Source organism: Lutjanus erythropterus, chromosome 22, assembly GCF_056507025.1.
Source record: "Lutjanus erythropterus isolate fLutEry1 chromosome 22, fLutEry1.hap2, whole genome shotgun sequence".
Lineage (NCBI taxonomy): Eukaryota > Metazoa > Chordata > Actinopteri > Lutjaniformes > Lutjanidae > Lutjanus > Lutjanus erythropterus.
Genome location: NC_139338.1, coordinates 26,548,366 through 26,572,946, shown reverse-complemented (window position 1 = coordinate 26,572,946; position 24,581 = coordinate 26,548,366). Strand labels below are relative to the sequence as shown.

General features: G+C 41.1%; 1 protein-coding gene and 1 long non-coding RNA gene across 2 annotated transcripts in view; one reads left to right on the top strand and one right to left on the bottom strand.

The window, feature by feature from the left end:
* sfmbt2 (Scm like with four mbt domains 2) overlaps positions 1-24,581 on the bottom strand; it is a 68,746-nt gene that overhangs the window by 5,674 nt on the left and 38,491 nt on the right. Inside the window, exons 6-16 of the mRNA XM_084711507.1 lie at positions 15,506-15,594; positions 14,186-14,435; positions 13,598-13,695; positions 12,490-12,591; positions 11,801-12,031; positions 9,857-9,983; positions 9,534-9,647; positions 9,347-9,389; positions 7,526-7,593; positions 1,206-1,345; positions 613-722 (exon numbers count right to left, since the gene is read on the bottom strand). Coding sequence (XP_084567633.1) covers positions 613-722; positions 1,206-1,345; positions 7,526-7,593; positions 9,347-9,389; positions 9,534-9,647; positions 9,857-9,983; positions 11,801-12,031; positions 12,490-12,591; positions 13,598-13,695; positions 14,186-14,435; positions 15,506-15,594 — 1,372 coding nt within the window. The remainder of the gene's footprint in view (positions 1-612; positions 723-1,205; positions 1,346-7,525; positions 7,594-9,346; positions 9,390-9,533; positions 9,648-9,856; positions 9,984-11,800; positions 12,032-12,489; positions 12,592-13,597; positions 13,696-14,185; positions 14,436-15,505; positions 15,595-24,581) is intronic.
* LOC146307027 (uncharacterized) lies at positions 9,544-24,432 on the top strand. Its single transcript, XR_014769017.1, has 3 exons — positions 9,544-9,682; positions 18,972-19,831; positions 24,145-24,432. It is a non-coding gene; the product is annotated as an uncharacterized LOC146307027 (long non-coding RNA).

Below are 24,581 nucleotides of genomic sequence, written 5' to 3'. Positions count from 1 at the left end.
ATACTATCCTTTCCAAAGCAACCAAACTCCATTTGAAAAACAGTGATTTTATCTCGCAGGACACAGAAGTTGCTCATCTACTGCTGCCTCGATCAGTTAGTTTGTTTGTTGTTTTATGTTATCTGTAAATCAGAACTAATCCTTTAAATCACTGCAAGTCACACAATAATGCAATCAAAATAAAAGATCGAGGCAGCGATAGACCTGTGCTGTGCGATGGAAAAGTACTGATTTCACCTATGGAGTTTGTTTGGTTCGGAGAAAGCGATATTTGGCTGATAATAACGGTGGTTTCCTGTTGGAAAATACTGTCTGATGGCAAGATTAACTGGTGAAAATATTCTAAATATAGACACTTGAACTGATATTGATGTTATTTTTTTAGGTTTCTAAAATATGACGGCTCCTGCAGGTAAAACACTGACTATGGAGAAGTATCTCATACAGCTCCACTTAAAATAATTCAAACTGTCCCTTTAAATGTGAAAACCAATAGAGCATTTAATTTCATGACTAAATAAAATGACCAGAACCAGAGAATAACTGGGGGGAAATCTGTTTTATCTGCTCTGTAATTTGGCCAACTTCTTTTTTGCATTTTTCTTTCCTCACTTGGCTTTGAGGGTCTCCTCTTGGCAGTCCCAGCTCTGATCCTGCAGCTCCTGCAGCTCCTTCAGGACTCGTCCGGGCTTGTAGGCGGCGTTGATCAGCATGCTCAGCAGCTGCAGGCAGAAGCAAAGAGTTCAGATAAAAGAAAAAAGATACAACCCCTGCTTCGACTGAGAAATTCTCAAGAACAATCTCTAGACTAACTGTGCAAACATGATGGAACAAAACCCTGAAAAAGACAAACACAGATAACGCTCGTCTTTACAAACGTCGCACACACGTACGCATGCACGAAGCACGTGCACACACACACACAAACACAGTCTCTGGAGAAATTAAGAAGCTGTTTTGCTAAGCAGCGGTGGCGGTGTGTATGTGTAAACACACTTGACTGACAGCTCCTCACATTAAAACGGAGGCACTGCTGGGAAACTGCAGGTGGTTAACAAGACATCGCTGCCGTCTCGCCCTCCATCTTTCACCTCCCGCCCTCTCTCAATCACCGCCGCCCCTCCCCTCCCTTTGAACGTGTGTAACTCTTTGATTAAACCTGCTCCCTCTCCGTCTACCCCCCGCTGCTCCCGACACCGGCCCACCTCTTTGAGGACCAGCGTGCATTTTCCGGGTCCGACGGCCTGCGGCAGCTCCGCGATGCGTCCCTTGTTGAGGTACGGTCCTGAGAAGCAGCGGTGGTTGACGAAGATCTTGGAGCAACAGTATCTGCCATTGGCTGAGCCTGAAACAGAGGAAAGACCAGGAACAGGAAAGTTAACCAGGCTGGAAGTGAACAAGATGCATGTAAAGCTGGCTTTGGACTCTATTAAAAGTAATAAAAAACAAGTAATAAGCACATTTTATTTCTTTTTCCCTTTACAAACATATTATGCACAATAAATATAGCTCATTATCTGAATTTATGAACCTAAACTTGCTTGTAAATGTCTCAAAATCCCCATGAAAATGTAGTTTCAATCACTAAATATGCAACAATCACATTTAAAGTTTGGATAAAACAGATTTAGGCATTGTTTATAATAAGTTTAACACTTAAAAACTGAGCTAATCTGCTCCATTAGGACTGTGTGGGTGTGTTTTTTCAGATTGTATTGAACAGCCTCCAAGCAAAACAAGCAAACAACCTCACAAATGTCACCGGATTTGGATTCAAATATTGCCAAATCCTGATTTTTTAACAAAGCCAACTGAGCCTCGCCCACTCCAAAGCAATAAGAAGAGCAAAAAATCTACAAATCTCTCATGTGAAACAACCAAAATTATGGTTACATTGGCAGAAAATTGAGTTCATGTAGGAACCCACTGCTCAGAGTAGGAAGCTGCTAAAGAAAACAGGTTTTTCAGGGCTTTAATGGTGCATGCTTTGTTCTTTTACATTTCTGCAGCCTGAGAAGCTGTTCATTTTATTGTTTTTCTCATATTTTTGTACATCAGAGGGATGTGACCCTAAATATTTCACCACACAGGTGAACGCAGAGTCAAACTGGGCCGAGGCGACGTCCTGTTCATGTGACTTCCCCCTCCCCGTCAGAGATAAATTAGGGTCGACACAACAATGCTGCACTACGCCCTTCCTGCAGCCACAGACTACCGCCGGCACCTGGAACCGCACCGCACCGCCAGGGGTGAATAGTAATTAGGTGAGGTGATGAATATGCATGAGCGAGTGGGTGGTTTTTTTTAACAGGGAACTTGGAAAAGAGGGCAAGGGTCTCCTGGAAACACGGCTGAGCCCAGTGCTCCTACATACATGTTGTAGCTCCAAACACAACACTGGAGCTTCCAGGATCGGTTTGGCTGCAGAAATGCATAAAAAATACACAGAACTTTGCTTGAATATTAAAGGGTAGTTTGGATTTTTTAAAGTGGGGTTGTATGGTGGTTGCAAGCTCCCAGTTTGGAGATTTTCACTGGTTTAACATGCCGTCAGACAACCCTTTCCAACGAGAAACTGCCGTTATATTATCCAAACATCGCTCTTCTCCAAACCAACCAGACTCCACTGACAAAAACAGTAGTTCTACCTTGCAGGACGCAAGAGTCGCTGGTCTACCACTGCCTCGATCAGCTAGTTTGTTTGCTTTATTGTGTGACTTTTGTGTTTTACAAGGGTGTGCTGCTGGTTGCTGCGGCTGTACCACAATTTCCATTAGACAAACAGAAAAAAGATAAAAGCAGTTATCTAAGGCTCTTATTTGTAATCAGTTGACTTCTCTTTTGCACAGTAACAACGAGTACAAAGAGCAGTCTGAAGTACCTGCTAAAGGTCAGAGTTATTACAGATGTTCTACAGCAGGTGAAAATGTCAACGTAGACATTAATTTCACTTCTAAAGAGATGCTTTACATAATAAATTCAACCTGAAGGCTGATTCAAAACCTGTGTGTTTGGCTGCCACATGCACTGACGGCCTTAGAAAGGAAGACGCTAACTAGAACCATAAAGGGTTCTTCGGCTTGTCCTCATAGGAGAACCCTTTTTGAGCCCTGGCAGACCCTTTTAGACCCTTTCAGAGTGTTCACCCTAGAACTCAGTATCGAGGGTTATACTTAGAACCATTTGTGAAACGGGCCACCCACAACCTTCTCTGGGAGGTTCTTCTATGGTACAGTGGTTTTATCTAGAACCCTCTCTGGGGGTCCTGTCCAGAACCTTTCCATTTTCTAAGGGTGCTAACAAGATTTCATACAGGGGTTTCTATCTACAGCACACTCAGAAGGTTCTACTAGGAACCTTTTTTATATCGCAAGGGGTTTTTATCTAGAACAAAATCAGGGAGTTCTACTTTATCTCAAACCCACAAAGGGGTTTTACTTAGAACCTTTGAATATCCAAAGAGTTTCATCTACAACCTTCTATATTATGGTACAAAGATAAAAAAGTTCTTCAAGTACTTAAAGAATCCCTGAAGAATTTCTTCCTCCAAAAAAGGTTCCTTGGATGAAAAAGGTTATTTTTTAATGCAACCTTTAGTCTTACAAAGAACCCATGACAAACCCCTTCTTGAAACAAGGTTCTTCAGAAGCAAATGATTCTGGGAGAAACCCTTTAGGAACCCTTATTTCTAAGAGTGTAGTTGTAAAATCTGTGTTTGACTTAAATAATAAAAAATAGTAAAGAAAAACTACAAAAATTAGAGCTAAGTTATAAAGAACTGATATTTTCTTAAATAAGAGTCACTTTAGAACAGTTTAACGTGGTTAAAAAAGAGCCGTTGCTGTTCTGGCTCTGTGTTGTTGTTGGTGGGTGTATTTTTCTTGTTCCAGCTGACAACTGGCCAAAAACAGATAGAGTGGTTCCACTGCAGCTCCAGTAAAAAATCTGATAGCTGAGAAATGTTTCAGCTCTCTAATGCATTAGTGATAGATGAGGATTTCCTTTGCAGCATCAAAAAAACCTCCACTAAAGAGGAAATGAGAGTTAACAGGCCACAGTGCAAACTGGAAACACAAGTTGCATCTTGTTGTAGCTGCTCTTCGTGCTCTTTCAGTATTATTCTATCGCCGGTGTGACTTTTCCTCGACTGAAATAACTCGGTGCATGTAGACGACACAGAGTCAGTCCTTGGATTGTGTTGCCAAAAGCCACATTAAAGGGTGACTGCTATTTTTCAACCTTTTTTCCCATGTTTTTCTCTTTGAGTGACTAATGGGGACAACAGTTTTTGAAATCGGTCCAGTAGTGAGGGAGACCACAAGAGAAGCGGGAGGGAGGTCGGACATCAGAGGAGCAGCAGGGAGAAACTCGCCTTCAGAGCCAGGATGTTTTCACATCTAACGCGGCGAATTAAGACTTTATTTCCACCAAACAAACCGAGTTAATGATTGTTGGAACGGTGCAAAGACGATACTGAGCCCACCTGCCCTCGTAAACTCCTGGAGAGTTTAATTTGAAATGTTTTTTGGAGGTCTTTGGATTTGATCTTGCACCCTTACAGCTATCTTTAGGATTCTACCGTTGGTCTGTGGATTGTCACAAACTCAATCTGATACAGAAGCACACACCATTATTTTGCTCAGCTGGAAACTTATTTTTTTGCCCTCTTTCAATCATTCAGTCAGGGCTTTTTTGTGCACCTTTCCTTTTGCTTTTCATTATCACAACCTGTTTCTGTCACTGTGCAGCCCTACACAAGTCTAAATATCTACTGTTTCCACACAGAAAACAATATAAACCAGACGTCCTAAGAAGAATTCCTGTTCCTTAAGTAAAAGTTTTAAAGAAAAAGGGCATGCATTTTTAAAAAATCTGCCACATCAGTTTTCTTTTAGGGGCAGGGGCAAAACATTAATTACTGTACTGCCTCGTTAAATAATAAAAAGAAAAAAAAAAATCAAGAATTGGTGATTGTCAGAAGAGTAGAAAGAAAAACCAAGACTGTTTTGTTTTTGTTGAGTTTGAATGGAAAGCGTTTTACGACAATAAAATTACTGGCTTTTGTAAATGGAGTCTGGTGGCTTTGAACAGAGCGATATATCGTTTGTTCCTGGTTAAACAAAGATGATCTTACGCTTTAAGAAAGAGTTGTCAGACACTTAGAATAACAATCTGAGCCTGTCGGAGGCAAAAAAAAAACTGCTGCAGCCTTCTTCACAGCCGCCGGCTGCAGCAGTCTCGCTAAGTACTGGACCAATTTTCAAATACTGTTGCCCGCATTAGTTGCTTATACAGAAAAACATGGAAAAATAGTGATCCAGGTTGAAAAATGTCCAAGTTACCTTTAAAAACCTCTTTCAGACATGCACCTGGTTCCACAAATGTGCTGTCAGTTTGATTCCAGACTGAAAATGTTTATATAAAAGTCACACTGAGTGGTCTTACTCGGTTGGACCTTGTGCCACGTTGTTTGGATTGAAAAGGTAAAATCTGCAGAGAGACAAAACACTCGTCTCTTTTTGTGAACGCTGTAACAAAATTTATCATTTAATTATCATCTCCTCCGCACAAAGAAAGGAAATTGGTTTAGGAAGCTGAATAACTGCAGGCAATTTAGAGTTTCAGAAGAAAACTCTTCTCATGATCAGCAAGGAGATAAATTCAAATGTGCGGTTGCAAAACAAAACAACCCCACCTCACATACTTTTTATGATTACAAGTGGCTAATATACAGTCATGTAGTGGAGAGAAGTGTGCGATGATTTTGATGATATCTCTGTCTATTTATAGGCTGAACTGTTTCAGTTTGCTCCTCTGTGTTAATGACTCTACCCCCACACACGCTTAAGGACAGGTTTTTAATTATAATTAACAAATAAAAGTTTAAATTCTCTGTTCAGGAGCTCAGAAAGTGATCTCACATGAAACATCTTTTTTTTTTTGCAGCTTATACTGACACTCAAAACTTCTCAGTATTGATACCGGCTTCTCTCCAATATAATGGAACTAGATGACACTCAGCTTGTGGTGCTCGAAGCACCGAAAAAAAGCACATTTTAAAAACTCAACAGCAGTGTCTCTTTCCAGAAATCATGACCAAGTTATTCAATATAATCCACAGAGTTTGCTGTGAGCAGTTTCATGTAGGAACTATTTTATCTCTGGTAGAAAGGAAGTAGTTCCGGCAGATTGTACCAAAGTCTTAAGTAATTGGGTCACAATTGTTTTTGAGGTTGTCAAATGTATTTTTTGGCGTTTTAAGCATCACAGGCTGAGTGCCTTTTAATTCCATTATACTGGAGAGAAGGCAGACATCTCTGTTTATCTCTGCAGCTCACACAAAAACTATCTATGTATAAACAGCACTACAGACCAGAGGAAAAATACGCACTTTTGATTTTGGGGTGAGCTGAATTTATGACTCCTGTCATTTAATACCAGGGCTGCACAATCATGGTCAAAATCATGATGCCTGTAACATGTACAGCTGCATTTATATAATGATGAACTGTCCTGCAGCGGTGTTACGGATGTCTCAGTTGACTTTGGACAAGGACAGGGAGTCAGTGAGGTCACGTTAGCGATGTTGTTCTATTTGACCATCATGCATTCACTTTAGTGCAGTTTTTTTTTTTTTTTGAGGTTGTTCAACAAGTTGTGCTGCTTTGAGTCGCAGATACACGTCTGAATTTTTGCATGTTGCACGCCTCTCTGCATATGATTCTTCTTCTCTGGACTGCAGCTGCAACATCCAGGACATTTTACACGTGCAGCAGTGTCTTCTACGAGTCAGCTGATCATCTTCATTTGATTGTGGGAGCCAAAATTGAGACTAGAATTCAATGAAATGGACAGTTAATCTGAAAATCAAAATTATTTTTTTTGCTCCTGTCCTGTAAGAGCTACTTATCCATCTAGTTTTGGGGATATTGAATGTAGAGATGTCTGCTTTCTCTACAGTATAATGAGACTAAATGGCAACTGGCTTGTGGTAATTACATTTGAAAAGCATAAAAAAAGTGTTTCTTTTGAAAAAAATCATGACAATTACTCAAGATAATCAACAGAGCAGTTTCATGTGAGCAGTTTCATAAAGGAACAACTTTCTCTCTGCAGCAGAATTAACCTGAACTACTTTGTTTTCCTATAAAAAGAAAACTAGTTCCTACATGAAAGAGGCAGACATCTGATATCTCCAAAACTCTGCAACTCGCACCAAAACTTTGCAGATGGATGAACAGCGCTGCAGGCCAGAGGAAAAATATGTATTCAACTGCTTTCTTTTGTGCAACATCTGCTAAATATTGTATGAGAATCATGGTAAATGTTTTGTCTTACTGACAAACTTCACCAGATAAATGAAGCCGAAGTTTGACTCTTCAAACAAACTAATCACTGATCACCTCAGACTGGAGATGTTTATGTGTGCAGGAGCGTCTGAGGGTTTTCCCCTTTACTCTCATCACAGCGGCTCATTAGCATTAATTACCGCAGATAAATCATGTGTAACGGGGCTTTTGATTACCTGGATCCGTGGCGACGGGCTGGCAGTGGTTGACAGGAGTCGTCTCCAGCGGCTGGGACGGAGCCAACCTGCAGGAAAAAGGCAATCAATACCGTCAAACTAATCAATAAAATTATCCCAGCTGATGTAATCAAGACAGGAAGCCAACCGGGCGACCGAATAATCGCTCATTTAAGCCGATCAATCTTCACAGCAGCGCCGTGAGTTTCGTTGGGGTTTACGGGCGTGTGGGTTAGAGAGCGGCGGGGGGGCGAGGGGACGTGACGGGGGGGTTATTGATAAACGGATTCCCCCTGAAGGTGAGAGATGGAATTAGTGGTTAGATGAGAGAGCTGACAAAGTGCTGCTCAACACCTCATATTTCTCCCGCTCTTTTTTTTTTCACCCCCCGACCCCCACCTCCCTCGCAGTCCCGGGGCTGCGTTCGCCAGCCGACGGTGTAACGTGTCATTCGTCAACAAAATCAATCAGCGCCCCGGGAAAGCAATTTCTGCTCTAAAGAGCCACTGTTTCAATTAATGGCTTCACAGTGACAGAGAGGGAGAGAGACGGGGAGAAGCCCCCGGAGGTTTCTGAAGAAACCTTTACTGAGGGTTTTTTTTTTTTTTTTTTGGCTTTCAGGTAGAAAGACAGAAAACAAAAAAGGGAATGAAACCGTTTTCCCTCAACGCTGAAGTGAAACAGATGACGCCTGTGGTTGAATTACAGCGAAATATCGACTGATGGATACATGCGGCTAATATTCAAGTTTCATTTTCCAGTTAACTGTCATTTAACACTCGGAAAGTATAAAATAGAGAGTAAAACCGAGATGAAGTGATTAATCGTTCAGTATGGAGGCCCAGTATCTTAAAATAATAATAAACTTCCTCCAAATAATGACTTAGTATTACCTGTAATACACGTGGCTAATATTTAAGTTTCATTTTCCATTTAACCGTCATTTAACACTTGGAAAGGAGACTGAGGATCAGTTTTAAGAAAGAGAAAGACAGAGATTATTTACCATCAGTTTATCAAGTCAGTTCTGAATTGTCCAACCACAATAAAGACTAACAATTAAGACTTAATGGGCATTTTGTTTTACTTCACTGTTTTACACTTAGCAGGGCTGCAAATAATGATTACTTTCATTACCGATTAATCTTTTTCTTGATTAAATCATTATTTGTTTGGTTTGGAAGCCCATTTCCACCAGTGGGACGAAGAAAATATCCCGTACGTCATTATGGTGAGAAACTTACTGGAAATAATGACTTATATCTCAAAAACTGCTTTGCTGCATGTCCTCACCCGACTCTCTGTCTCCCTTCCCCATCATAAAGATCATCAGGATTTTGTTAGTCGTGAAAATGTCACTGCATGACTTCTTCCTGTGTATTTATCTGTTTTCTCTGGGCTTGTGGTCGTAAATTATTATTTGTTGCTACTTATTTTAACTATATAGGGACATTGAGACTGCCTCCTACAGACATTTATGAGTTTTTTGTGTCTTGCGTGCATCTGTACTGTATGACTGGAATTATTTAAAGGAAATAATAAGAAGCACTAAAAAAAACATTTGACTGCACTGATTTCTTTAGTTTTTGTTTCTCCATTGATTTGTTTTTAATCTAATTTAAACTGCACTGTTTTGTTGTCCAGCTAAGGCTAATTAAATTAACTGAAATAGATTGATAGCTTGACCAGATTTACGGTTTCTATCGACTTAAACACCTGCAGCTTCAACTCCAAAACACATCAGCATAAACCTTCAAACCGTCTCATCAGTCAGCCTCCACCTGTGATAAGTTTTGATTGATAAATGTCCGTCACTCTTACTGTTTCTCTGGCTGCACCACCGCTATCTTCTTCTGCTTCTGGCCTGCAGGGGAAAAAAAAAAAAAAGTCTGCTTTTAGCTGTCACTTCCAAGTAGATGTGTGTGTATTTCGTGTGTGTGTGTGTGTGTGTGTGTGTGAGTGTGTATTTTGTGTGTGTGTGTGTGTGTGTGTGTGTGTGTGTACGTACAGACGGGTCTGAGCGGAGGGGTCAGAGGGTAAGCGTTGGCCTCGCACCAGCCGACAGGGAAGATGTCCATGGACTCGACGTCCACGATACACTCTGACAGGGGCTTCGCCACACCTGGAGACAGGTAGACAGCAGAGGAAGAGAAGGGGGTGAGGACGCTGTCACACACACATGAAGACAGAGACACACACACCACTTTTTATCTACACTCTGAGACACAGCAGGAGTCCTCTGACACTTAATCCTCAGACACTTAATCCTCCACGTGTGCGCGCACACACACACACACACACACACACACACACACACACACTCGTCTGTACCTTCCAGTCGGAGCCACAGCAGGCGTCCTCTGACCTGTGTGATCTGAGCCACACACACCTCCGCCGGCCGGTGAGGGTTCACTGCCTCCAGCCACATGTCCTTGGCAAAGCCTCTGTTCTGCCATGTCTACACACACACACACACACACACACACACACACACACACACACACACACACACACACACACACAGAGGAGGAAAAGGGTAGAGGATAGAGAGACGGAGGTTGAGTTTATTTTACATTTAGGACGAACAATCTAACCTGAGATAACCTGAAGCTGCACTCAGGCCTGATTTAACCCTGATTCTTGCCTTGCAGGTGCAACAACAGTGATTCTGCAGGTTGATAAGGGTCAGACATAAATTTTGAGGCATGTAAACCCTGATGCATTTTTGCCCCGTTTGCTTTGGTTTATTGATAACATTAAATACATGCTCTGATGGCTGCAGCTTTATGAGCAGACTGACTCTAAATCAAGTAGATCACAATCATATCTTGCCTGAGGAACATCTCTGCTGGATCGAAACGTTGCTGGGAGCTGTCAGTGCAGCGTGCGCATGTTTTGTAAGATTTTTGCCTAAAGCATTGAGAGACAGACGATAAAAATTATAGGAAAAAAGAAACTAAATATGATGTAAATGGAAGAAATGCAAGTATTGCAATGGAAGACACAAACTCTGGTCATGTTGCTGGCATTTTTAAATGTTTTTATCTGCTACTTAGCCGACAGAACCTGCATTATTTCATGTTTTTTTTCCTGGCTGTTGTGTTTGAGGACGTGGGTCGTAGTATCTGTAACACTGTGAGAACTGTCTTTGATCGTCAAAGCTGCTTCCCCAAAGCTTTGGAAACAGCTCTCTGCTCTTTATCAGAGGTGGGAAAAGTTCACTGGAGTTGCATTTGTCAAACCAACCTCATCCCCGAGGCCTTCTTTTAAAAAAAAACACAAAACAAAACATGGTGTTAGGAAACACTGGATAAAACTTAAAGCTCATCTTTCTGATGCCGGTCCAAGTAAGTTTGCTTTTACAAAATATTTCCCATCTCTGGCTGATTTTTATTTATAATGACGGAAAAATCTGAAGCCTGACAGATTAATAAAACACTAAGGGTGATCAAACGTAACACAAAGTAACTAAGTATTTAACCAAACTGATTAAAAAAAGATCGTTTGGCCGTCATGCATTTTGCAAAAAGGGATAGTTCACCCAAAAATGAAAATTCAGCCATCATCTACTCACTGTCATGTCAATGGAAGGTTGGGTTTAATTTTAAACCACGTTGTCAGCCTGACTCTTCACTGTAGATCTTTAGCTTGGAGCCGCGTTCATGTGCGCGTGCACACAGTCTGAACTGTGTGTGTGTTGTGACAGTGTGCGCACGCGAGAGAGCGACGCGTTGGGGCTTTAGCACGCTTAGCACGAGCAGTGTGGGCGCATGTTTGGTCACCATTTATTTCCATTGTTTTCCTGTGAAACTACAAAACTAAATCTGACCTTCAATCGGCATGATGGTGAGAAGACGACTGCATTTTCATGACAAAAAAATGACAATTCAAATGACGGATAATAACATTATTTCTGACCTTGTCTGTCAAAATGTCAGACAAAGACAAAGTGAAATGAAACCTCTGTTCGGGAGCGTGCAGTCTTTCTCTCCACATCTGAAAACAAATGAGGCTAATCTCACACAGGTGCGAGTTATTCTTTAGCATAAGTGTTGACTAACAGTGTGATTTGGTTCACACAAAAGAAAACATTTCAAGGATGAGGACTAACTGGTTGGTTTGGCCGACTCGTGCGGTGCAGAGTTACTTCACCAAGCTTACTCGATTACTAGACTTCCTCTGGGTGCACTCGCATATTAACACCTCAATTATGTTAGCTAGTGCATGGACTAGCAGACTAGACAGCTCTAGTCATCAGGATCCAGCATGTCTTACATCAGGGAAGCAGGCGTCGGGCGCCGCCTCCGTCCCGCTGTGCTTCAGGTAGTCGGCCCAGTCGAAGTCCTGGCCCTCGTAGCCCTGCGGCCGCTCCAGACCCACGCCGTTCTTCAGGCACCACTGCACCGGCAGGATGCCGAGAGAGTTGGCGTGACACACCACAAACCGCGGCTTGGAGTCAATGGAGAGATCGTCCAGCGTCACCTGGAAGTAGATCTCACTGTAGACCTGAACAGGAAATAAAAAACGTACAACTCAACAAATGTAAGAAAGGTGCATCATCAGTGGAAAAACATTTTTTCTCCACCTGAAGTTGTGTTTAGATATAAAAATAACTTTATAATTAAGTAAACTAAATTAATATTTAAGTTTTTAGAAATACAGCACAGGACAGGTAGTTCTTCTTATTAAAAGTAAAATGTTCAGTGACACTTTGCAGCAGGGACGACTGTAAAAAAAGTCTCCACATGAAGGCATCATCTTTACTGGGACACATACGAGATAAAATACCTCAGAACTTCACTGGAATCCAAAAACCACAGGAACAAGGCGACATTCTTGGCAAAAATATGTAAAAAATCTGATGCCACATTAATAACGGCAGCTGAGGAATGCTGGAGGGAGGAGCCCGCTTGATATACACGCATGTATTTTTGCGATAACGCATTGTTTTCAGCGCGACTCACCTTGGTGACAGAAACGGGGCAGATCTGGAGCTGCTCCCACGGAGAAACCATCTCCAGCTTCATCCCCGTCTTGAAGGAGTGCTTCGGCAGGTCTACGTGGTCCTGACACAGTAAAGTCAAGACTTTTAGACAAATGTGCTCCACTTTTCTTGATGCACACACACACATGTGAGACAATGTAGGTCAGGCGAACCCTGCTGGGTGGGCAAGTAATGAATGAGACAAAGTGGTATTCCCACGCTAACGGTTAATAAAACAGTGGTGAGGATCATTAGGCCAAAATAAATATTTATTATTGCTTTTTTTTTTTTGACAGATGATGTGTTCTCTTGTTTATACAGTGACTTTCTCCATTTATTCTAAACTACCTGGAAACACATCACTTCTTTGTATGATGGAGATTTTACTTTTGTTTAAGGAAAGATGGCTCAGAATTAAGATTACAGCTTCACAATTTTCTCCTGACATTCCTGGGGAAAACATTTCTATGCCTTCGTGCCTGCGACGGTCGTGGCCGAAGGCGTCACGCTTTCAAGTTATCTGCTCCGTTCTCCTGAGCACGATATCTCAAAAACAATAATCCAATTTGAAAGAGAAAATTTACCCGTGCAGCCCAACCATGCAGGAATAAAAATGCATCTTCTTTTCTGGAAACAGCTGACTTCATCCTGTTCAAACTCTCACACTTTATTTTACGGGCCCATAATTCCCACTGATGTTTCCTGGATATAATTTTAGTAATTTGATGGTAAATATGAGGAAAAAAAGAGACACCGTTCAACTGTTGTAACATGCAGCAGAGGGAGACTAAATTTTCTGAGAAATATATAACAAATAAATAAATGAATGTTTACTTGGGCTTAAATGGAGCTTTTCTTTCAAGGACATCCCCACTTTACGAATAATCGGCACCAAATTAAAATTCACTCAGGGACGGTTGCTAAAAAAATGTCAGTAGGCTAATTACAGAGCTGCAAAGTGTTGCTTTGCTGTTTATTATAACAATTTCAAATCATAAATCTGTGGTTTGACTCCGTGCCAACACACACACACACACACACACACACACACACACACGCTGTGAAGAGCAGAAACATGTGTGTCTCACCTTGAACACCTCCAGCGGCAGCGGGCTCGTCTGCGCGTCGAGTCGAGCGTCCTCCAGAGCCTGCTGCCAGTCGGGGGCGCTCTTCAGAGACCGCAGCGCTGAAGAGAGACGAGAGGAAACGTTCAGATTGTTCGGACGCACAGCGACACGACGGGAACTCAGCAGCTTCTGTAAATCAATCTGAACGATGAGTTTAAAACTCTTGATTCTCCCTCTTCTTGATCTGAAGATTACGGCAGAATTAGAACATTATATTCTTAAGTACATTTTAATTTGTGTATAATCCAGTCCCTCCAGGATTTTGGACCATTTTTCAAACAAAAAAGCAATTTGAAGACATGGACGTGGAAGTTTTTCCCAATTTTCTGACATTTTTTGACCAAACTATAAAGAAATTCACCCACAAAATACAAAGCAGATTTACTGATGATGAAATTGCCGGGTTAGTGCGAGAATATTGGCACTGACCAATATTCAACATCATATATGCATTGATTTGTTAATTAACTGATTGAAAGAATATTGATTGCCAACTATACCAAGTAATCATTTCAGCGATTTTTCCATGAGAGCGGATGAGATCATCACCTGTGGGCAGTTCTAAGGCGAGGTGGTTCTCCAGGGCCCAGCCGAGCGGGCGGAGCCTGACGTCCAGGTAGAACAGCCAGGTGTCCTGAGCCTGGTGGTCGTCGGAGAGGCCGGCGTAGCGCAGGCGCAGCCTCCCCCCAACGTTCTGGATGACCCGCACGGGCCAGTAAAGGAACGGTTCCGAGACGTCCTGAAGCTCCAAGACGGAGCCGTCGAGGATCAGATCCACCGTGTTCTTCCCTCTCAGAGGCTGAAAAAGACACACAGAGACATTTCATTCATTCTGCTGAACACAGAGCTGCTCTGCACACAGAGATCATCTGATTGGTTTACTGGAACAGTCAAACCTCAGTGGGCGGAGCTTCTGACCTACAGAACTATTTATTTAACAGCATGAGCAATGAAAAGAGGCCAAAGGCAACAAAAGCGGCAGGGAAATAAACTTATTTGCTTTCTTTGGACGGAGATATTCTTGCTTTTAACTACATGTTCGCGTAAGCATGTGGTCTGCCTCACGTATCCTGCGTCCATTTGGAGCGTCGGTTCTGCATGTCCTGGGAAATTCACGCTATGTGTCCGCAAGATGCAATACACACATGACCGATAGGAGCAGAATGCAGTGACAGAGGTCAGAGGTCAGGAGATGAGTCACCAGTAGCAACGCGGCCACCGTGAAACCAAACACCCCCCGATTTGTCTCCAGCCTCGGATCCTCTGTTGTCATTTCCCATTTCTCTTTCTCTTTTCACCATCTTTCTACTTCCATTTTGCAAATATAGCCACAAATGGCCCAGAAGGTTGCGGTCAGAAAGATGAAATAAGTCCTTCCTCTATTTTTCTCACAGGATTTTTTTTCTCACAGCAACAAGATGCTAAAAACAGCTACGAGAGGCCATACAATGTCTAAAAATGTGCACAAACATGGTGACAGACTTTAAGTTCTGTCTTTTCCTTTCAATCAATCGGCAAATTCAGCAAGAAGAAACCAAATCTGTGTTCCTTTATTCTTACTAGGGCGTCTACCAAACTGGTGCAAACCATCATCCCACAACCACAAGAAAAAAAAAGTTTAAAAAAGCATTTAAGTGTGCAAATCTTAGATGTTTACTAAAATGCATCTATTTTTTTAAACTTTTATTTATTCAGGAGTGTTAATCAGGATGTAACTTTAAGGAACATTACTACTGAAAACCTATTTTCTGCAATTTAGCAACTTTTTTTTTAGGTGTTACTGCAGAAAATGTAGTTTTACTTCTGACTTGAACCAGTTCTGCGGAGCGGCCCTCTAAACTGATGCCCCCTCAGCCCGCAGACACTCACCCCCTCCAGCAGGTTGGCCGGCGCCGTCCTGGAGCCCGTCAGGTCCTGAACGAGGAACTCTGTCCAGTCGCTGTATTTCTCCTTGATGGCTGCACAGAGACAAAAACACAGAGCGGAGAACTGAGAACCGCACGGAACAATCACAGTGTGGACAGAGAGCACAGCGTGGCGGAGTAAATTATTAATTTTGTGCCGCTACGCTGCACTGTTAAGTGCAGTCACCAGAGAACAGCATGCATGAGTAAATGCATGCATAATACAAACACAAGCACACTGAATTTCTACTAAATCAGGTTTTTCCAAGACAGATATTGATTTTTTTTTTTTTCATTAAAGCTGCAGATGTGAAATATTTTAACAATGAATTCATCATTTTTATGCAAAAGAAGTGAGAAATAATGCAAGTATTCAGTGTCCTTTTTTTTTTCCTGGAAAAGCCTCCAAAGCTTTAATGGCTTCATTCACGCTGCAAACATTAACGCTCAGTTCAGATTTATGGCTGAGAAAAGATCAATTTTAGGCTTGAATATGCAAAAGAAGAGTGAGAAAAGACACCACATCTGGCTGGTTTCTGCAGAAGTAAACACTTCAAGATGAAAAACGGCGACAAATGTATTGAACTGTGTCATTTAGATGTTAATGTGCAGGATAACAGCTGCAAAAGTGAGAAAAAACTAAGACAAAATGAGGGTAAGAAGGCAAAACAAAGCAAAAACTTTTGATTATGGCTCTTTGTAGAAGAGCAGAGGCTCTTTCTGTTCAGAGGTGTGAGATCAGCGGTGGGAACAGAAACTTGTGTCATTCAGAATATCAGATGTTGGAGGTTAGCAGGTGATTCTGTGAGCGGTAAATGGTGCACGAATTCAAAATGACTGTTGAGGTCGAGTTCACACACCACATATGAAGGAAGCCCCCAGCCAGAGCTGAACATGTCAGTAAGAATCAGATCTGGTGCACAAACGTGGGAAAGAAACGCATTAGATGATGCTAAAATAATAAGAATATGATCCTAGGGTGTTGTGTTTTTGTGTTTTGTGTTGATTGTTGAGCTAGATTTGAATTTTATCGCTGGAAAAAAACTTTTTTTTGCTTCCAAAGAAAGAAATGTAATAAATGTAAGTGAGAACTTCAGGTTACACGTAAAAATATGAGCCTGACCATGTTCAATCAAAGAGGTTTCTGTTTTCTCCAAATCTTCAGCTTAAATTACTCCTTTTAATTGGTTATATTCTCAGTGGCGATTATTGGATTATTGATTAATCATTAACATCCTCGCTCCAAACCTGCCGCTGCTGCCGCGCTTAGTTTTTCGTCCTGGTTTTTCATCGGTCCGTTTGTGATCAGATCACCTGATCGGCTACTAAAATACAGATGAAAGGTTTGGATATTAATTCAAAATGAACTCAGTACTCTGAGATTGCAAAGTGTACTGCATACTTAATTATGAGTAAAAGTACAGGCTTAAACACGACCTAATTACAGTACTTTGAGTATTTTTAATTAGTTACTTCAACTCCTGGGAAAAATAGACAATAAACATGTAGGTTTTGTGAAGCCACATCGCTTGTTAACTTTTTATTTATTAGACTTGTGCACTGAAACTAACTTTGGCTCAGTTATTAAACAAAAGAACAAAGTTAGAGTAGCTTTGAAAAACTCTTTGCTGTGAAGACTTGTGACCTGAACTTGTGATTAAGGACTTAAAACTTGACTTGAGACTCAGTTTTTACCCCACTGCTCTGTTCTGCACCTGCAGATTCAGACGCTTCACTCTTCCTATAATTAGGTCTGAACAATATGCAAAAAAATTTTTTTTTCTTTGGGCAGATGAGTCATTTCATTTCAGGCATTTCACTTTCTCTGAAAACTGAAAAAAAGGTCACTCTGCAGAAGAAGATCTCCACCAGGCAAAAAGAAAAGAATACCCGGATGTAATCACCAACATTTGGATGGATTTTTGTCAGTAACTGCAATTTACTTTTTGTAATTTACTTGATTCATAACTTTCTTTGTGGACCAGCGAGGAGGTGAATCCTGACTATTTAAAGGGCAGGTCCATTATTATTTTGTTTTTCTTTGAGGTTTTTTTTTTTAGCCTATATTTCTGTAGCTTTCAAATCGGATCACTCAAAAGTTAAAAAGCTGTGTTTTAGCGTCAAAATGTTATTTTCCCAAGCTTTTATTAAAATATTTTTCCACTCCAGCTGACTGCATGATGACGCCGCTGCACATAAACCCCCCAGACTGAAGGAGGGTATCACTGCTGTAACCTGCGTCACTGCAACATCTGAGTGGGAGTTTCCGCTTCAAAAACACGGGAAAAAATGCAGATGGAGTCGACCTTTAACAGTTCGAACAGTTCTGTGTCACTACAATGTGACCAATGCCAGAAAACACGAGCGCAAAGAGTTTTGCGTTCATGTTAAAAAGCCAAGTTGCAGCACATTTGCATGGGGGAATGTGCTTTTTGCCTGCTTCCTGTTTCCCCACAGTGCACCAGTGTTATATAATCCATGTGTTTGTGTATCCTTTCATTTGCTTTTGACTCCTGATATCGGCCTCCTGTTTATCCCCTCCTCCTCCTCCTCCTCCTCCTCCTCCTCCTCCTCCTCCTCTTCCTCCCCCCGACATACATAACTCACATTCCAAGAATTCAGGGAAGATGCTCAGCGGCCCTCAGTGTCCTGCATGTTTTTCCTGTTAGTCACTGACACACACACACACACACACAAAAATGTCCAACACAAACTCTGACACTTGTTGGAGTCGCTGAATCGTTGCCAAATGAGTCACAGTTGCAGAATGACTCCAGCACGCCGTGTGAGCTGACATCGCCTGCAGCAGCAATTAGCATCAAGTGAAATGCGGTCCATATAAACCGGAACACCGCTGATAATGAAAAGAGGCTGTTTGGACCAGTCAAGTTTTACTGCTGGGACACTTGTGTGTTAACCATCGAGATCGTATTCGTATTTTTTGCGTTTCAAAGTCGGTAACTTCAGTAAACAGTTGTTTTTACACTGTAAAAAAAAGTTTTGTCAACCAATAATCTTTTGTTGAGATAACTGACTTCTTGTCTTTAGATAAACTTGAATCTTTGAATGTTTGAAACTCCCAAAAAATAAATTAAATAGTTGCAACTGAAAATATTAACTAATAATCATTAATACATGGCTTAGTTAAATACTCAATCCTGATTGATCAGTCACAGCATTTTATTATTTCTGTGTAACTGACCGTTGCTATGATGAACAGGCCGTTGCTATGGACAAAATTCTGATCATGGACTGTTGAATCATTTTAAAATTAATATTTTGTGTCAAATTGTTGATTCTTTTTTTGGTACAGTGTTTGCAGAGCAGAGGAAGCTTCAGCCACTTTCACTCACTACACTTCGACTACAACACTTTTACTTTAAAATGCACCTCAAACTGTGTCCAAACTGTTTTCCTTAACCTTTTTTCAGGTTCCGACAACCTGACAGTCGCACTTCCTGCGTCGTGCAGCGACTGGCATGAACGCGGTCGGGGCGTGACCTTCTCTCTCAGGCTCGTTTGATTCGTCACACAACTGTTTCTGTCTCTTGCTCTTGTGCGCGTGCATTCATCAAACAAAACAACACGCCTTATCTCCGCGGTAATTAATTGCTATCTTGTAATTATGGATCTTACTCCGCCAAAATAAAAGCGTGCACCGGAGATATTAAAAAATGTTTGCAGTGGCAGTATACTGTGTGAAGTACAGCATCCTAATCAGGTCACAGAATATGTTGTTACACCTGTTACTGGATGCTGTAATTATGAGACAGTAAGTCATAATTATGAGGTAACGTAATTATCCTGATTTGTGGGATTAATTATCTCTCAGGCTCAGAACAGGATGTGGTCAGACAACATGTACTCCTGTACCTCAGTCTTTACCTCAAACCTTCAGGCTGCAGCAGCATCATATGAAAAATTATATAATAATTCAACCAAAGGATCCTTCTGTTTTTTACTGTAACTGATAATATTAACAATAATTGTGATATAAACTTCTTTTCCAACTGTCTTCTTAAGAAGACATGCACTTTTTATTCTTTCTTTTAGTTTTTGAGATGCTAAACTTTTCTGATTTTGTCCCTCTGTGTTTGAATGTTTACAGGAAAGTTAGTGTGATGAGTCACCTTCATAAGAAACAGAGGCTGACATTTTTTCGGGAATCCTGCGGGTGACAGGATTCCTGTGGAATTCCTGCCTGATGGGAGCTTCTTTAACTACTCCTCGTGTGACGGGACAGGAAGAAAAGTCATCGGAAGTGGGTGAAACGGGAATCCGGGTACCACAGGTGGGTCACGAGATTTTATTTAGGTCACCAGATACATAAGAGATTATGGAAGAAATTCTTCAAATTTAAGATTTATAACTGCAGTACAACTTTTATAAAGTGTTAAAAATGTGTTATATTGTTTTACTGATGAGTGGAAATAAATGAGAGCCTGTTAATTGAGAGATGGCCTCTTAAAGGGATAGTTCCTCCAAAAATGAAAATTCAGTCTTGATCTATTCACCCTCATGTCGATTGAAGGTTGGATTTATTTTGTTAGTTCGCAAATTACAGCTGGAATGAACTATCCCTTTTAACACAACCTAAATGCATTTATAAAATATTTAACGTGTATGTGCATTCATTAACGCACGTCCAGATGATATAAGGTGGTGCAGAAATGGCAGTGAAAATGGTCAGAAACATTCATTTATGCACAAATGAACTTACTGACAATCATTTATTGTGAATTGGGTCGTGATGGTTGGTCATTTTTAATTTTCAAACATTGATCTAATGAGCTCAGCCCGATGGAACATACAAGCCCGGTCATATAAAATCATTAAAGGTGATCATTATGTTGAAAATGTGGTTTTAAATTTCAGATAAATTACTTTTCTCTTCAGACTGAACCATGATGCATCTTTGTTTATTTCTCTCTATCCTACTACTGTACACTAGAAGGCAAAGTAATGTAAGAAAGGGCAGCGAGAAACATGACACCAAAATCATTCCATTGACCCCTAAAAAAAGAAGAATTGTCCCGGAAACCTTCCCAGGAATTTTTGTTGCTTGGTTTTGGAGCTCTAACCTTTAACACATTAGATCAAACTCTCGTATTAAAATAGAAATATTGCTTGCAGCTCATAAAGAGGCATCAGGATTAAACAGACTATTTCATAAAAAGTTTAAAAACTCCTTTTAGTGGCTTTAAAGTTTACACTAACTTAAGCATCATGTAGCTCGTGCAAAACCTCATTAGGTGCTTTAACGTTATTATCACGGCTTTTTAATCAGAGATTTGATTAAATATAACCGACAGTTGGCTGCTCACGATTTCAAATACATAACTGACTTCTGAGACCCGATCAGTGAATCCTGTCGTGGCTGCGGCCTCCGGAGCTCCAGCCCGAACTAAATCAAATCAACATCTGTGGAATTTGTCAGCAAATAAATCGGATTGTTTTTATGTGAAGGTAACATGAATGCGAGCGTCTCTGCGGCCCGGGCGCTCTCTGTGTTTAATAATAGTGTTTTTCCTGTGAGACTATTTTCTTTCCTTGCTGCTGCTGCTGCTGGACTTTGCACACACACACACACACACACACACACACACACACACACACACACACACACACACACACACACACACACACACACACACACACACTCCTGTGTTGATCTCGGGTGTGCAGAAATAGATAAACTATTTTTACAGATCCTGCTGAGATTAGTCATGAGGCCACTTACAGCTCAGCCGAACGGTTGCTGCAGAAGCTAAAACATGCAAACTTCAACCTCCTTCAGCCTTTCTCCCCCCCCCCCACATTTTTTTCTTACCCCCCCCCCCCCCTTTCTCCCTCCCCAGCCTGCAGTTTCATTATATACTGTGGTGCTTTTTCTTATAAATAATGATCTATTTTTCTTCATTTCCCTCCCAAAGGCAGCAGACATGCAGAGGTGAAAGCCTGACTTTCACATAACAATAAGTGCATAATTAACCTTGAGGGAGGAGATCCTCTTCCTCCATACAGCAGAGCCAACCTCCCCCCTCCTCCTCCTCCTCCTCCTCCTCCTCCTCCTCCTCCTCACAGAGGAGGCACACAGGCTGCAGTCTCCAAGCAAATATCTACTGTAGCATTAAAGGGACAGTTCACCCCAATATCAAAAATACATTTTTTCATCTTATCTGTAGAGATATTGCTATCGGCAGTTGTGTTTTTTTGGAAGATTTTTGGGGCGATATTTGTCATTTTATTTTGCTTCTGTAATGGTCTCCAGAGTGACAGCAGCTGCTCCGCACTGCGTTCTCATCCGGTGGCGCAGAACACGCCCACTCAGCCGGACCCTGCGCGCTCTGAGCCCGGATCTCTTCGACTTTCTACCCCTTTCCTGTAATTTCTCCAGCTGTCCTGTGTATATTTATTTATAAGTAAAAAGTACTTCGAGAAAGAAACAATAAAATTTTAGGCATTCTTACTGACATTTTAACAGGAAATGGGTACATTTTTTCTAAGAGAAGCCTAACTAACATACATACTTAAAAAACATTTATAAAAGCTTAATTTTCTGTGTTATTGTAATAAAATGAACTTTTAACAGCTTCTGAAGGGAGGTGGGTTTGAAAAAGTTTGGGAACCACTGAATTAACTTGCTGATTTTTCTCTAAAATTAGTTTTTCTTTATTTTTTCCGTGTTCATTTCTAGAATTGGCTGAAAATGCACGCAGCAAAATATTCTGCACTTAAATATTCTGTTATTTGTTCAAGAAAGCAGCTTTCTGAGTATCTTTGCATTGTCGGTGCAAAACCCCTCAAAAATCAGTATCGGTCTCAAAAATCTCCCCAAAAAACCTAAATATGGAACATCACAAAATGTCCTGGTGGGAATCCATAATACTACGATGCTCCAGAGAGTCATGTGATAAATTAAAACACTGCTGTTAGTTTCCACAGCGTCCTGCCTCTTTTTGCACCATAATTTAGGATGTATTGTATGAGTGTAAAGGGGTTAAAATGGTTACCACAGGGGGATTAAAAACCAAACAAATATAAATTTACATCTATGAAACATATTTGCATATCCCCCTCTTCTCTGTAAACAACCCCGGCTCTGTTACTTAAAAGCTTTACTTTAAATAATCAATGTGATAATTAAAGAAGAAAAATCGTCTCTGTGTGTTTTTAGCTGCGATCGCAGCAGAGCAACAGATTCTAATCAGAGTTAATGGGAGCAAATTACGGCTGATTCTCCCTCCGTCTCATCCAGTCATTACTCGCTGGCATGGAGATGAACGGCCTTGAACGCACCGGGGGCAGAAAGCCGAGTCAATTCAAACAATTACCCACTTCCATTTTAACCGACGGCCTTCTCCAAATACGCCGGGAGCGTAATGACTGCGGCATCGTGCAGGATGTCACACGGCGCGGTTCATGTGTTTGTGAGGAGAGACCTTTCGCTGCTGCGTTTGGCTGAATCTCGCGTGGACGGATCCAGACGCCATGTTGTTAACATCTTTACAGCACCGTTCATGACAGAGCGGGGGATATTAGAGCAATTTGTGTAAATATGAATTACCTTTGTGATGTGTTTGTGGTGAGCGCTGAAGAGGCCCGCGGATACACACACACACACACACACACACACACACACAGAGTAAAGATGTGTGTGTGCCTTTGATTCTTCAGTCATGGGAAAACTACTCAAGTTGCATACCACAAAAAAAGCAATGAATGAGGTCTAATCGATCATGCAAAAAGGAAAATACCCACACGCACGCTCATATATATAAATATATAGTATATACAAACCAACTGACATTGTGAGGTTATGCAAATCTGGAGGTTCCACAGCAGAGAGGAACTGCTGCAACGAGAACCAAGCTAGAGGCGTGAGTCTCTGTCTGTTTGAACATCTTCATTTAACTTAAAACAAAATTAAATTTAATGCTCGATCGATCATATTTATGGATATAAAGACAAACTATCTAAGGGAAAACATGTGTTTCAAGACTTATCTCCAACATAAAGCTAGTGTTAATTACAAGGCTAAAATTTTTTCTTTTCATATCTCGCCACGAAACACAAAAACTGCTACAACTTTGCTGTAAATGTTCCGATCTGCCCCAAACTTTGCATGTTTGATAAGAGTCCCTGCCTGAATCACGTCATAATCACAGCGCCACCTAGTGGAGACAGGAAGTGACATCGAATTCCTTCCTGCGGCGTCCGAAGCGCTTTAATTCATCTTACTTTTACTGTTATTGCATTCAGCACCGCTCTTTGTTTTTTTCCCTCATTATACACTTTTTTTATTCTTATATTACAATAATTTTTGAGCAACATCTGGCATCTTTGGGATTAATATAGTTCTACTTTATATTATCTTCAGCTTATATTAGTTTTTAAACGGACTGAGCAAAACTTGTCTCATAATTAAGTTCAATTAAGTGGTTAAATTAATGCCTCTGACGGTAAAATCTTAACATTATCTTTGTAAAGATAAAGATTGTGAAGATTATTAGATTCATAGATATAATAGATATAAGATTGCATTAGAATTTACAGGTGTGTCTAATGAAGTGTCTTTTTCCTGTTTAACTCCAGGTTGTACAGTAACTAGCGTGCAGCTCCTGGGCTCCTCGAAGCAGCAGCAGCTATAGAGACGCCACGTGGAGATCTGTGATTGGTCGGCCCGGGCCGCTCGTGTGTTTTCCACGACATGTTTCTGATGCTGTCGACACGAAGCAATGCTGCTCAGGTTACATGGCAACGACTGCGTGACAATAGTCTGCAGTTCAGCAGTGAGACAAAGGAAACATTTCCATCATCTGTCTGCATGTCAAGGTGAGCAGAAGAAAGTAAACACTGCAGAGCTGAAACCACCGGGTGACTAGTGAATAAATCGCAAAAATATCAATATTATTTTGTTCCAGCTTCTCATTTTATTGCTCCTCTTTTTCTTGTCAAGGTTTGTGCAGCTTTGCAGACTTTAGAGGCCTTTATCATCACATCTAAACTGTGGCTATAAATTCAACTGTGAAAAACAAAAT